The 16,110-nt window shown below is 35.0% G+C and overlaps 1 protein-coding gene across 1 annotated transcript; it reads right to left on the reverse strand.

Moving 5' to 3' along the window:
* Positions 1–609: 609 nt before the first annotated feature.
* LOC150107900 (uncharacterized) lies at positions 610–15,841 on the reverse strand. Its single transcript, XM_090390532.1, has 7 exons — positions 15,719–15,841; positions 9,515–9,661; positions 7,846–7,901; positions 5,658–5,774; positions 3,250–3,336; positions 2,985–3,014; positions 610–961 (listed from the first exon to the last, which is right to left on the reverse strand). Exons 2-6 carry the CDS (start codon positions 9,633–9,635, stop codon positions 2,985–2,987), a joined length of 411 nt encoding a protein of 136 aa, XP_090246658.1. The 5' UTR covers positions 9,636–9,661; positions 15,719–15,841; the 3' UTR covers positions 610–961.
* Between the last annotated feature and the right edge of the window lie 269 nt (positions 15,842–16,110).

Raw genomic sequence — 16,110 nt, forward strand, 5'->3', positions numbered from 1 at the left:
ATTGGTTCTTCCAGATGTGCATTTAAAATCCAGCCGCAGTTCTTTAAAATATTCAAGTAATAATAATTCAGGACAATACTATTTATAATATACTTGCATGCTTTTTTGGCACTCAATAAAAGGTACCTCTATAAAAATCATGTTTGTTTTTATAGATGATTTATTTATTTTGAGTGCGCGTTTATCTTCCCCACAAGTGCCGTCCCGTGCATCAAGTTTCCAGGTGGAATTCCTTCTCAAGTCGGTTAAGTAAGTGTTGTCAGTCTTTCGACGGTTGTCAGTTGTAAAGCTAAGGCTGGAGAGTGTTATGCAAACTTACAAGAATGTGGTTGACCTTCGGAATGAGTTGTTTTCGTAAGATATTACTTTTAAAAGGTGATAAACTCCAAGAAAGGTGCTTGGAGTTTAGCACCTTTTACTTTTAAAAGGTGCTAAACTCTTTTCCTCTTTTATTACCATATTGTGGAGCAATACTGGTTCGGACTTGTAGGTTATGATCAAACAGTAAATAGATATGTAGAATATCTACATTTAATTGAATTTAGGAGACCGAGGAAAGGGCAGAAAGTTAATTAGGTGATGACATAGTTCGGAAAAGAAAGATTATAATTATCTCAATATTGTATATTTTTATTACAAACGTTACAAGTTAACTATAATTTTATTATCGCTTTAAAATCATCTTGATTTATGATAGAATAATTCATAAATGAAGAAAACAATTTTTCTGTTTGTAATAAAAGCGGTATAAACATTCAAAAAAATTAATGCGCGCACACACACACACACACACACACACACGTATTCATAGACAACTATTGTATTGTTTTCACAGTTTTGGCCAAGCTAACAAGAAGTTACTTCTTCGAGAGAACCAGTCTTCTGCGTACGGAATACATCCAGGAGGATTCATCCAACGATGACAAAGAACAGACAGGTGGAAACACTTCTTGGCGGCGTTCTGAAAAAAAGATGAAAAAAAAAAAAAGCAATCACGATTTATATAAGAAATTTCTACACTCTGATTTTTCAAACTCACTCGGTCCAAGATTTTTCTAATTCCAATCCATTTATTCGATACTGCTTAGTCGAATTCTCGAGTTTAATGTCCCCCCCCCCCTCAAATACACAAACAACACACTCTCGTGCTATAGCTCAGCAACTTTTCATGGGGAAGATTACCATCAACTGAAAGAACAAAAAGTTCCAAATACCCTCTTGAATTCCAGTTTATTTTATGAAAGGTTTGGTTTATTTGGAATTACGGAAGTAACTAAGATTTTGGAGGCTACAGAATTATTATTATTATTATTATTACGTGGCTCCTCCAGGAAGTTCAAAGACTCATCGAGGGAGGGCATCTACTCTACAAATCTCCGTCTCCACCACTCAAATTCACCAACCACAACTACCATCATCATCTTCATCAACGCCATCTACTTCCCACCACCACCACTAGTATTATCACAGACAATCACAAATATCCATGCCCATGGCGGGATTCGAACCCACAGCCTTTTGGCTGGAGAGCGGATACGCTAACCACTCCGCTAACCAGGCTGCCATTATGCCTTTTAATTGTGTGTGTTCTCTGGAGGATTTGTCTGTTTTAGGGATGAAAAACCCGAGTTCATCGAGAAAAGAAAACCTTCTATTAAGATCGGATAATTCACCTTCACTTGAAAAGCCCGATCAAAGTTCAGTTCACTTCGTAGTGGGAATTCGAAACGAAGGTTTTTCACTTGAAAGAAAATATTACGTCATCCTTTGAATGTGCTAAAGAGGTCATGTCTTTCAGAAAAAGTCATTGGAATTACGTAAAGGTGAACTTATTCTGAAATGGAATTTCTCCAGTTTCTTAATTTCCCTAAGAAAAAGGAGACATTTCATTCTAGCATAGAAAACTATCTTAATTAACGTTGGAGGCCAAAGATTTCCATACGGTCGGGAACTGTTCCCACTTAAGAAGCACAAACGTAGGTTTCGATTATCACAACGAACAAATTACAGTAAGTAAATTTCAGTTGTTCATTCCGTTTTCCTCTTTGCCTTTGTTCATCCTGCACTGCAGAATTAATATTTCCGTAATCGCACTGCACAAGGGAATTTTTTTTTTTTCTGAGTGTGACATGCGTGGCGAAATATTTCGTACTGCTTCGTATAAACGAATCGAAAGCGTTAGCCTTAAAAATACTGGAATCCGATGAAGATTAGTTCGATATAATATTAAGTTCCAATTATTATTAATACTTTTTTTTAAAAAAATTCTGTCCACATTATTTGATTCCAAAGTTAGCTTCAATATTCACACTTCAAAGGATGCACGCACTGTTCAACAGAAGAAAATGGATTTCTTTTGTGAATCGATTATAAACTACCAGTAAAATTTAATATCAACGGCTGCCTGCATACCTTTATAGTAACTTCGTGAGGTTCCTTTAGCAACAAACGCTCAAAGATCGCCTTCCGGTTCAAGAGTTAGTCGAACTCTTGAAGAATATAAGGGCTGTTTTTCGAGGGGAAAAAAAGGAAAGAGAGATTTTAACTTCTCTACCTGAAAAAAAAAATCAACTGGAATGTACACGATTTACAGAAAATTGAATACTAAGTAAGAATTAGAAACAAGAAGTGTTCTACGATGAAAGGTAGACACCAAGTATTCCACCTATTTTCAAAAGTTCTACAACTGTGATCGTTTCTTGGGGAAATAAAAATGGTTTATAAAACACTTTGAATTAATTAGAAGACAATTATATGATTAACAACCCAATAATCACTTAATGTTGATGAGTGATTATTTAATTCGCATTATTATCTGATTTTGGAAATCGATCATTTGAATAGTTACTTAAAAAATTAATTTTTAATTATAAACAGACAACGCAAAAGGCAACTGAGAAATATGGATGACATCACTGCATCGTTATATACAACTTTTAAAATAGAATTATCTGTGAATAGAATGAAAAAATGGTCATACATACCTAAATGTCAGGTAAAAAACTGCCACAAGCCTGAAAAAAGAAAGAGAAAAAGACGAGTTAAAAAGTAATCCGTCAATGAACAAATGATCAGTGAAGAGTCCGGTCAAAAAGTATTTCAAGATCTTCATAATTATTGAAGTACGGTATGTGTAAGATATGCTGTCATTTGTTGAAAGATGTTTTTAAACTTATCTTAGAAACCAAGAAGAGAATACACATTTGTTAGGATCGAATAACACTGAATTCCACATATATATAAACTTACATGATAAGCATTTCTCAGGATGTTTATGTACACATCTTCTGGATAGCCACTTCGGTACATCACACAACGCTTTGCTAGGACAACAGCCTGCAAACGAAGTATTTCTTTAATATTTATGAAACACTGCGCCATTTTTCATTTTCGAAATCAATGAATAAGTGAAAGGATGTAAGGCGTTTAGAGGATTTAATTTCGAAGTAAATAAGGTTACACTAACCATCGACATCTAACGAAGTTGTTCATAGCGTAGAAACTTATTTTTCAAAAATTAAACCTCCGAAATTCAACATTCAAATAGGTCTGCACAACACTGCACGTGCGTATAATCCTTCCATTTATTTAATGCCTTCTAGCGGTATTTTTAGAAATCATTATTATTTTTGTTATTTCTGTCTTTTTCATTATTTATGCAATCAGAATCCAATAAAGTGAATCTGTTTAAGAAATGTCTGATAACAGAAAGTATTAAATTTTAAAAAATTACATTATGCTAAATTTTCTACGCAACTTTACGCTAACAGAAAAGTTATATAACGTAATATATGTGCAAGTTGAAAAGATTATCTATAGTACTGTCCGACCACAGACGCGAGACCCCTCGACATTATATATATATATATATATATATATATATATATATATATATATATATATATATGCGCGCGCGTGTGTGTATATATATACGAGGGTGATCTGAAAAGTTCTCGGTCTAACAATGAAAAAACGAATTTATAATTTCAAAATTACTTTGATTTCTCAACATAATCTCCCTTAAGACTAATACATTTATTCCAGCGATGCTCCAGCGCCATTATCCAGTACCTGTAGTGGTTCTCATAAAGCTGCAATCACCTCTTGATTCGAAGAAAAACACTGACCAGCGAGGAAGACTTTTAGTTTTTCGGAAGAGATAGAAGTCAGAGGGAGCCAAATCTGGGGAATAGGGTGGATGTTCCAACTATTCATAGTGCAGATCCCTTAATTTTCCCACTGCCGAAAGACCTCTATGGGCAGATGCATTGCCTTGATAAAAGATGATTTTTTTCTTCTATCAACTGGATATTTTCTCAAGAATTTTTTTTCGTCTAGTCTGGTTAAAAGATCGGAATAATATTCCCCGGGTGTTGTTTTACCCTTTTCAAGATAATTAATAGACAATATGCCTTTAGCATTTTGTCTATTAATTATCTTGGAAATTATTAATCATTTTGTCTATTAATTATCTCAAAACATCGATGCCATGACCATTCCTGCTGATTGAACCAACTTTGTCTTCTTTGGCGCTAAACAACCGGCTTCTATCCACTGTTTTCACTGCTTTTTGCATTCTGGTGTGTAATGGTGAATCCAGGTATCATCCATAGTAATAAATCGACGCAAAAAATCGGTTTTATTCTTGTTAAAAAGCGCCAAGCACTGTTCATAGATTTTCATGCGAGTGTGTTTTTGATCTGCTGCGAGCAAGCGCGGCACCCATCTTGCGCAAAGCTTTTTCATTTTGCAATTCTTCATGCAAAATATATCCGTTCTTTTGAAATGCCTATAGTCTCAGCAATTCCACGCATTTTGATTCGCCGGTCATCCAATACCATATCGTGCAATTGATCAATGATTTCTGGAGTTGTTACACTTTCTGGACGTCCTTCACTTGGATCATCTTCATGGCTGGTAGGGCCACGTTTAAACTCGGCAGCGCATTTCTTAATTGTCGGAAATGAAGAGCAATTCTCATAAACGTTTATGAAAATCGAATGAATTTCTTTTGCCGTTAAACCTTCTTTTACGAAGAATTTTATAAACCGAAAGATACTCAATTTTATCTATTTCAAGGGATACAGACGACACTTTTGCTTCAGACAGCTGTATAAAACAAACTACTTGATAGAATGACTCGCAATTTCATAAGGGTGCGTATGACAGATGTACCAACTTAAAAAAAAAATCTTGCGGATAGTGTTGCCATCTGTGGTCGAGGCCGAGAACGCTTCAGACCACCCTCGTATATATATATATATATATATATACATCGTAAAATTAGTTTTTCTTTTATGGAAATTCTAGCTAAAGTGGTGACTATTTTGCTTGTACAACAGTCGAAAAATTTTACGTATAAACCACGTGATTTCGCGTGTTGGTGACGAATTCGTACATCTCTTATTCTTTTCTTCCCTTCAACATGAATTGACTCTTCTTGTCACTGTGCCCGCCAGAGTTCTCGTATGCGTGGTTGGACGATAGTCGTACTATTTTAGAGGTTAAGCACATCGTTAGAGAGTACCTAAAAATGCGCATGTGCTTGAAAGTGCGATTCGTTATCCCAGTCCCTCTACATTAAGCAATAGAGAGAAGTCACACTTCTATAAAACGACGTTTGAATTAAATCGGGTGATAAATCATTGAACTCATACCTCTGGTATTCCAATCCCAAGCCTTATGCCTTCACAGAAATAATTCGTGAGATCGAACACGTTGAAAAGATCCCTGTTGTGGATTTCCTTGGCACACAAAGCCCAGTCTTCCAAGTACTGCAAAAAAAAAAAAAAAAAAAAAAATTACAGAATAGAACTGAGTGAGTGAAAAAGGAAATAATTTTTAAAATTTATGATGAAAATTCGTAACTGTTTAAAAGCACAATTTCAATCATAAATTTTCAATAATTAATTGTTATTAAATACATTTAATTTCATTATGAAATTTTTAGGATTTTTAAATTCTGCACTTTTTAGTCACAACACAGATTTATCCTGATAATCCTCCAGTCACATGACTGCCATTAATCAGGTGTTTTCTGATTACTAACTAGACTGTTTGACGCACCCTTTTCACTACTTCGCGGTAATATCTCCAACAGACTCTCTTTTTATTTGTCATCGAGTAACTGAAGTATGCTCAGCACGAAAATTACTTTTTTTTTTGTTTTGTTAATTCGCAATCCAATATTTCGCAAAACGTCGTATACTTTTATATTTGTTTAGAAATTATTCAGATAATCATTTATTTCATTTTTTTTTTTTTTTACTTTGGTATTATGAACGAATTTAATAGGTTTGCATTTAAAGAAACCATATTAAATAAGATAAGTAAAAACGCAGTGTGAGTGGTCGGTGCAATTACTTCGGTCGACCATTTATACATACTCTACACAACTTACACAAACTGAGATCCTGAGTGGCATTCTTGTTCTGTTGTGCTATTTTGAATTTCACAAAAAAATGTTCCTCTTTATCTGCCATCCTGCTTTATGCAGCCTGGAACAAACAAGCCGCATTTGTCTCTGACCAGTGTGGCTGATTTCGTACATGATGAGTGTGTACAACCCGAAACACCGCGATTCTGGATTTTTTTTTTTTTTTTTTTTCGATTCGCTAAGTACAGTATTTTTTTTTTTTACTAAATTTAAAATTAATGACGAACTTTAAACTAAAGTTGTTTGTCTTTGAGTATTCCGTCTAATAATAACGAAAAGTGGCAACCATACGAAAAAGATTTACATTTTTACTGTTACATTATCTTATATACAATAAAACCCCGTTATTACGTTCCCGCAATATACATTTTCCTGCCATCTGCGTCATTTTCTCTTGGTCCCTTCTTAAGGCCTATTCTTACGATATATTGTTTTCCTACCATTAACAAATTGATGTGGACGTTCTTCCCATCATTCGTGGTTTCTTCTGACTTTCGAATCAATTTCTGAGGAAGCGCATTTCTGTTCCCAGATGGCGTTGCTTTCGACTGTAGTTTCGTTTCGTCATCACGGTGACTTGCACGTTTGCAGCAGTGATGTAGTGATGAGCGATGCCGTGATTTTTCAATCACAGTACGAATAGATACCGTGAAGTTTTCATATCAGTAATTTTAAACTGTCGGTAGCTCGTGGCACCCATTAACGTGTTGCGATGTGATTTCACATTCACAGCGCTGTATTGAAATCGTGAACAAGGATCATACACAAACTGTGAAATCAGATTCACACTTCTACCAAGACAGTTGTTACATAACATATCTTGTGATGAGGAAGATTCATCCATCACATATCATGTGATGGATGAATCTTCCTCATTTCAAGACTATGTTGATATTGATGCTGGTGTGATCACATCAATGGAATCAAGTGTAGAAGACATCCTTTCCAATCACCTTGATGAAGAAGAAGAGGAAGAAGTGGTTGAAGAAGACTGTGATCAAGAACCTACCGTCCCTACTAGTAAAGAAGCAATGGAAGCTATCTCTGTTTTGAGGCGGTACATTGCAAGTTCATCAGGAGACAATGGGGCATTTAATGCCTTATGCACTGTGGAGAAGCAGGTGGAACTTATAAGAGTGCAGAAAAAGCAAAAACAATCAACAATTAAAGATTTTTAAAGAGATAAATATAATTGCAAATTCATTTATTTTCAGTTATTAAATTTTGTAATCTAGTATGTAGACTTACATACTAGCAGTGAGTCATCTTTTAGCCTTTTTTTAATGTTATTTTTACATTTCCTGCTTTTTTACACTTTTTTCCATCAGTCCACTGGAAAGTGTAAAAAAAGGGGTTTTACTGTATTATAATGAAACGAAATTTCGTAATTTCGGATAAAAAATACTTACCACTCTGCCAAGAAAGTTCACAATACAATGGTGATTTTGTGCTACATGAGGAAGAACTGCCAGGAGAAAAAAAACTTATTAAAATTCACGAAATAACACAATGAATAAAACGAACAATACACAAATTGATTCACTGTATTACAAAAATAATAAAAGCATTCGGATGGTTTACATATTTATCCAAAACTCCAAAGTCCACTGTCAATGTTCTGTAGTGATTTCTAAATCACTAAATCAATTTTGATAAACCAAAAAAATAAAAAATAAAAATAAAATTGCTCATATCTTCAATGAAAACACCTATCGGTTTCAGTAAGGAAGTAAGTATCACGTATTGACCTGTATTGATTTGTACGTTATAAATCTTTCCAAGTGTGACATGTAGGGTTCAAATCGACATTCTGCTCTTGATGACCTCTGCATTTACATTTAATCAAACCTAATTACCTTCAGTATGGTATGGTGAATTTTCATGAAAATAGTCAACTGGATTGTTTCCTTATTACCATTACAGTTCAGGCACAAAAAGATGCCGATGCAATATTGCGTTCATTATTATTTCAAGTATTATGATAAGGGGATCATAGTCCATACCAGAGAACCATCTCCAGACCAAAACCGCGTGAAAATACACTCTTCTAAATAACATCCTCCAGGAAACTACCATCTCCGACAAATCTCCATCTGGTTTGAATACTAATTCTTTACTTCACAGTGTGGCTTTCGGCAGTTTTCCTCCAATTACAGAATGATCTGCAACCACACATGACCAACCCAAGCATTGTTTAGAATGATAGTTGACTTGTACGCATCAGAAATTCCATGAAAGGATTGTAAGATTCACCTTGTAATGTTCTATCACAAAGTTCCTGAGCTTTGCTTTTACTAAACCCCTAGATGAGAAAATGTGCCTTACATTTCTTTTAACTACTGTTCCGATCTTTTATGCCTGTCAGCCACGGAGATATTTTAATTGAGCTGCAGTTGCATGGACTCATATATGACTTAGTGTGTGGCTACCCGTACAAATACCTATTCCCATAATGCCTCGCTATATGAGAGAACACTAAGCACCTCGATTTTCTCTATAGAATACAGTCAAAGAGTCAGTCAGTGAGAGAATCATCTTTCTTGCCGTGGCTTCTCAAGGATGATCGAGAAAACGAGGTGTCGCTATCATTCTTGCAATATAACGTTTCTTGGCATATGTGTCTTAGGTCTTGATAAATTGTTGGCCTTCTGATAATCTAATTCGCTCTCTGTAGTTGTCATTTCTTACGTATCCCTAAAATATGGTGATTTAACTAAAACTTCATTGCTAACCTCCACCTTTCTGCCCCAAAACGAATGCGCTTCATCTTTGAAAGCAGTGCGAAGAGAAAACCAGGTAGAATTGCCAGCATTGAATGGTAAGTCTCATTCTCATAGGGTTTCCTCATTTCGAACCTCGCATTTCCTCACCTTTTAACGGTCTGAAGCATTGCGTACCTGGAAATTCAGTGAACTCTAGTGAGTATACGAGGACATGAGCAGCCAACTCACCAATTACCTGTAAAGAAATGAATTTGCTTGTCACAGAACTGAAGAGAAATATTTCAAATTTTAATTTAATATTTAATCAATAAAATAAATTTGCGTAACAAGTAAAATAAACAAGTGGAAAACTTACCGCAGTCTCTTTCCAAAGCTGTGGTGAATAATAAATCAGTAGGACTCATGGGAATGACGCCTCCAAAACCACAATTGGACATCATTGCTAAGAAAAGCAGGCATATCACTTTCAGCTTCATGTTGAGATATGCGGTCAGGACACAGACTGGAAAAAATAACTTTCATTCATAATTGTAGAATAAATAACATGATTCCAATAAGCTCCTCTATGGCGCTGTTGGAATTGATTCTCCCTTTGGAGAAAAAAAAAGTAAAATTATTTATTTATTTTATTTTCATTTGAATGACGACATTCGTTCACGAATTCAGTCATTTCAGACTGCTTTCATGTCCTGTTTTAGAAGTTGTAGTATGATATAGTAGCAAACATAAATTGATCTCGCTTTAACAAAAAATTAAGATGGCCTCACCAGTTTTAGTAATTGCAAATACATTAATGTATCAGAATACATTCATGTATTTGCCATCCATTTCACGAAAATAATTTGCGTTACAGTTCTTTCATCACTATTATCATTATTTTGTGCTGTTTATCATCATATTGTACCAGATGAAATATGGACCCATGAATGGAGATAAAATCGTACGTGGAAAGGATGGAGATGAACTTTGTTAAAAGAAAGATTAAAGAAAACGGAGAGAGTTACAAAGAGAACGAACAAGAGAGAAATAAGAAAAATATAAATGCATTTAGCTACAGAACATGCAAATATGGAAGAGTATTAGATATGTTTAAACCTGCTCTCGTGTTCCATAAACAAGGGTCACACAAATCAGGTTGTTTCACTCTAACAGGCTCTTAGTGTTTTAACTCATTAAAAGCCAATAATGTCACTATAAAATTAACTGTTCTGTTGATTTCCAACTGAAATTCGGAACCAAAATAATCAATTTAATGGGCAGCAGTATTTTTAGCAATCGTACCGTGTGTCAGTGTGTAAGCAGGCTGTAGAGTTCAGAAAGAGTGAAAGAAGTGTCTATCGTATAGAAGGCACGCTGGTAAAGATTGGATATTAACTATATTGAGTTATTTGGGGTGAGACCCTGAACAAAGGCAATGAGTCTGCTGTATTACACGTGTTAACTGCTGCAGTTATTCTGCCGGATTTTCTGCTTGTGGGGTGAAAAATCCGATGTTTCGGGAAGAAAATCACTGCCATTTTCGTATGGCAGGAAACGACAGGGTTTAACGATATAATATGGGTCTTTGGCAGGTTGAAAAGCAACAGAACTGATAATAGATCACAAAGAGAATTGTCTTTATTAGTTTATTTAAGAACACACACAAAAAAAAATAATTTTTATGAACAAAAACGATGAAACCAACAAAAAAAAAAAAGTTATCTAACGCCTTTTATTCCTGTATAGAGTAGACGGGTTGACGACCAGAATTGAACTAACAGTGCCCTTTCTTTGCGCGGTTTGGCGAAGTGGATGACACACGCCACTTCCATTAAGCTACACAGGCTCCCGCAACGAAACTATACCAGTGGCGCATTCAGGATTTAATCTTGGGGGCGGGGGGAGAACTGAGTAGACGATTTGAGAATACACACTACGCGTCGCATACGAGCTGTGATTGAGCATCTGCAATGATCGCCAATACGTGATTCCCGTGCCAACGAAGTAGTGCTCGGTCCGCACGAGCACTACTTAGTTCGCCTTGTTCACAGCGACCGTGATTCCCGAGAGCTATACGCCTACGGTACTCCCACCTTATGTGACTGCTAATTCATAAGTAGCATAGAAATAGAAGACCTGACACAACATAAATTAAAATTAGGAATTTTAATTAGGAAAAGAATTTAGGAAATTTTTCTAGTGTTTCTTTTTTTCTTTTTCTTTGAGGGGTGCCAGGACCCCCCCCCCCCTCTGGGTGCGCCACTGAACCATACGATTAAAATTAAAAGAGAAAAGTATTATATTGTTCATTTTCCGCTGAAATTTACTTTGTATATTTACTTACATACTTGTAGAGTGTTTGCATTTTTCTGCAGATTCTTATTTTATAGTAGAACAGAATCATGAAATTCAAAGCACGAAAACCTTAATATTTGCTAAAATACAATTAATTGCTAATATTAATTGCTATCATTTACTAAAAAATTTTTAATTTTTAACTAAAACGGCGTCCATTGTCAATATAATTTCTTTCTGTCTTTGGTCTATTATTAGGCTGACCATATTTCCTTGAGACAAAAACGGGACATCGGGATGTCAAAAACGGGACAGGGTTATGTGATATTCTGTATTCATGAAAAAGTAAGACGATAAAAAATGTTTTATTACATAAACATATTGAGCTTACCATTATTCTTCAGTGAAAGAACCCATACACAAATTTAGGTAGGCGTAGAGGAGGACTGTATTGCACCACGATCGTACCTTGAATATTTCTCCGATGAAGTGATCGAACGCAGCAAATTTTGGTGTCATTCAACACCTTATCATAAAACTTTTCACACTCCAAGACACAATTTTGTCTTACAACTAACATAGCCCTCATGGTCTCAAACACTTAAAAAAATCTGTATCCATCTATCAGACACAAAAATGTTTTCTTTATTCCATGTATCCAACTGCCTCATAATTATAGATTTCATGAGGGTCCACTGATGGAATACGCGAGTTTCTTCTGTTTCTGTGCCTGTGGTGAGTTCCTTGTTCAGGCTGTCTTGTATTTCTTTCCATGTCTTTTTGTAGCACCCACATGAACTTATTACTTTTTAAACTTGGCTTCTTAAATTTCTCCTAAATCTACTAACATTTTCAGTTGTATTTTGGCATCAGTAGTTACAAACACGTCACTTTTTCTGGACTATAAATTGTTTACAAGATTTTTCAATGTTCATGGCTACTTTTGTAGCGGAAACATTATCTTTTTCAATTAAGCTATTGTATGTTTGGAACGTATACACTTGATCTCTTGCAAATGGTAGTCAGAATTTCAAACAGGGATCTTCAAACAATTTTCGCAACATAACAGGGCATTTTTTTTTTTTTTTGAGAAAGAAAATAAGAACGAAGCCCATCAAACATGCTTACAATTCTGTCAATTGATGGATCCATGGACAATTTTGTTTTCTAAGGCAAATTTGTCGCTTACTTCCTTCAACATAGCACACTGTAGGTCGAATTTTCACCAAGTAAGAAAATAAAGTCTATAATTTTGTTGGCGAAAAGTACCGCACAACGATTGGAAAAAGTTTCACGGCTTTTTTTTGTTTGTTTGTTTGATGCATCTAAACTGATTGTGTAATACGTTTTGTTTTATTCAAATCCTCTATGACTTCGCCCTTTGATTCTGATTTGGTATGCTGAAGAAAATTTTGTTCATAATTATGAACAAAATAACGCTTTCGCTATCACCATCACGTCTCTCCATAAACGAGCTGATGATTTTAACTGGAGCCAGAGTCTTTTCAGCATCCTCTTATGTTTCTGGCTACATAGATGTCGCTTCTGTTCTCCATGAGCAACGAAAAAAAACGGGCATTACAATGTTGACATACGATTTTTGTTCCATCACTACACAGCTTGTCCAGTTTAATAAATTTGAATTCTTTCTGGAGATCGTCACTAAAACTGCAGTTTCGCCTCTTTAACATTGCAAAGATAGACTTAAAGTTTTAAAAAATAAAACTTTAAACTTTAAAAAATACGAAATTTAAACCACCGGCATAGAATAACAAAGCTACCGGTTAGCATACAGGCAAAACTAAAGCTAACGCTACACTAACGCTGGTATCCATGATATTGATATACGATTATAGGTTATGAATAATAATTTATGATTGACCAATATTAAAGTAAATTTGTAGATGTTATTAAAAACGGCACAAAACTGACATTTTTATTAAAACGACGGGACGGTCTCGAAATAGGAAAAGAAAAAAAAACAAAACGGTACTGTCCTGTTCAAAAGGGTACGTATGGTCAGCCTATATTACACGTCATTACATTTTTTTTTTTTTAATTTGTTTCACAAAATTAAACTGCTTGGAGTAATCAATGTTGAAGGTACACTTTCATTTTGACATTTTATACTAGAGAGCGACTGATTATTAATACGAAATTTCTTCTAAATGAAATTGATGCTGATACATACACAGAGAGAATCACATGCAGAGATGAAAGGTTTTCATGATTGTACTCGGCAGTATACGCGAGCACGTGGGGAAGTTAGGACCATTTTGGGTGTGACTAAAATTCAGCTCAAAGCAAGAAAATAGTAGACTGGTCAATCTGATAAAAAAAAAAAAAAAAAAAAAGTGAACACAGGACAATAACTCAGTTCAAATGTACCGACAGAAGGACACATTTGAAAAAAAATAAATAAATAAAAAATAAATAATCTGAGTTGACTGCTCGTTTCATTCTTCAGTCGTGGCTCGTATGTGCTGAACGTCTTTTCCAAATTAAACTGCTCTGGAATAACAAAAATTCAATACCAATAAAGATATTCACAAGACTTTGAAAAACAATTACGAGAAATTGTGTCTTAAGTATATCGGCTTCTCGAGCATTACTATTTGAAGAAGATGTAATCAACTAAACTGGCACCATTATACTGTATGTTTCTGATGGTTTTCGACTCATGAACTTATAATTACACATTTTGTAAATAAAATTTTGTTTCACGTGCTGGGAAAAAAAACTGTTTACCATATTACGTAAGATAAAGTTCTACATTCTAAAAATAATTACTTAATTTGTGTGTTCCAATTTACTGATCACGAATAACTTTACGACCGAATCGAAAGAATGCATTTTCTTAGATTTTAAGGATTTTGAAAATTTTTAATAATTTTTGCGGCGTGTTCAATAACATTTTTAACAAGAATAAAACTGATTTTGTACGTCGATTTATTATTATGCATGAGACTGGGATTCCCCATCACACACCAAAATCCAAAGAGCAGTCAAAACAGTGGAGACAGAAATCGGTTCCAAAGAAGACAAAGTCGGTTCCATCAGCTGGAAAGGTCATGGCATCGGTGCTTTGGGATGCTAAAAGCATTTTTTTTTTATTAATTACCGGGAAATATTATTCCGATCTTTTAACCAGACTAGACTAAAAACTTCGTGAGAAAAGACCCGGTTTGCAGAGAAAAAAAAAATCATCTTTCATCAAGACAATGCACCTGCTCTCAAAGGTGCTTTGGCAATGGGAAAATTAAGGGATCTGCACTATGAATTAATTGTTGGAACATCCACCCTATTCCACAGATTTGGCTCCCTCTGACTGATTTGGCTCCCTCTTCCGAAAAAACTCTTCCTCGTTGGTCAGCGTTTTTCTTCGAATCAAGAGGTGAGTGCAGCTGTCGAGGGGTATTTTGTATATCTTACTGAGACCCACTACATGGACGGGATAATGGCGCTTTAGCATTGCTGGAATAAATGTATTAGGCTTAAAGGAGATTATGTTGAATAATAAAAATTATTTTGAAATTATAAATTCGTTTCTTCATTGTTAGTTCGAGAACTTCTCAGATATATATATATATATGTGTGGGTGGGTGGGTGGGTGGGTGATGGTGGTGGTTTTTCCCATTCACTCGTTTCCGACCATAGAACATCCCCTCCCCCAGTTTTATCTGGGCACAGACCGGCATGTGGCTGGGACGTATTCATGACTGTAATTGATGTGTGTTCAGAGCCTGTTTGCTAGTTCTGATGGGGGAGAAAAAACCGAGTTTCCGGGTGAAAAAAAAAAAAAAAAATATATATATATATATATATATATATTATTGAGATTATTAATATATATATATATATATATATATATATATATATATATATTATTGAGATTATTAATCAGGAGAGATAAAGAGAGTTGAATAGTGATAACACAGAAGAAAATATAAACTTTTTTTCGCATCGTACAAGATGGATTACAAACAGGAACAATGTTGGGTATTACATTTTCTGGGAGCGAAGTAGCCATGGACATAATTCCATGAACTGATAGATTATAAGAAATGCGCAAAGCATGAAAAACAAATTGCCACATCAGAGATACTTATTTCTACAAACATTAGAGATATGATACGGTTGCTTTCTTATCTCTACAAAATCGGCAATGTCTGGTGGGTGTTTGCATTGCATTTTCAAGATTCAAGATGTGAAATAAAAAACCATTAGCACAGTTCACGAACACAAAAGCAAATAGTTCCGAAATAAATACGTTATAGTCACTCACCTAAGATGATGTCGCTTCTCTAAAACAACGCATTTGAAAAATTCAGTATTTAAAGGAGAGAAAGTTGAAGTTTTTTTCGCGGATTTAAATATTCCCTGGGATCATCTTACAGTGAGATACAAATGACAATAAATTTATATTTGTAAGGAAATATTTCTTTTATCCCATTAAACATAAACTTCAGTCGAAAGTCCAATCTCGTCCAATTGAAACTTCTTGGAAGAAGAGATACTCGAACTGTGGTTCTCATGATTTCTTCGGTTACAAATCAAATGGATCTCTCTTTACGAACTCTTCGAATTTCGGTTTGTGATATTATGCGGGCTAGTTTGTCAGCAGCGCCTAAATTTGGAGTGTCTCAGATTATCTCCTAGAAGAACGATATTCGATAT

This window comes from Typopeltis vanoorti, chromosome 3 (genome assembly GCF_054136105.1).
Source record: "Typopeltis vanoorti isolate ZY-2024b chromosome 3, IOZ_Tvanoo_1.0, whole genome shotgun sequence".
In the NCBI taxonomy this organism is placed as follows: Eukaryota; Metazoa; Arthropoda; class Arachnida; order Uropygi; family Thelyphonidae; genus Typopeltis; species Typopeltis vanoorti.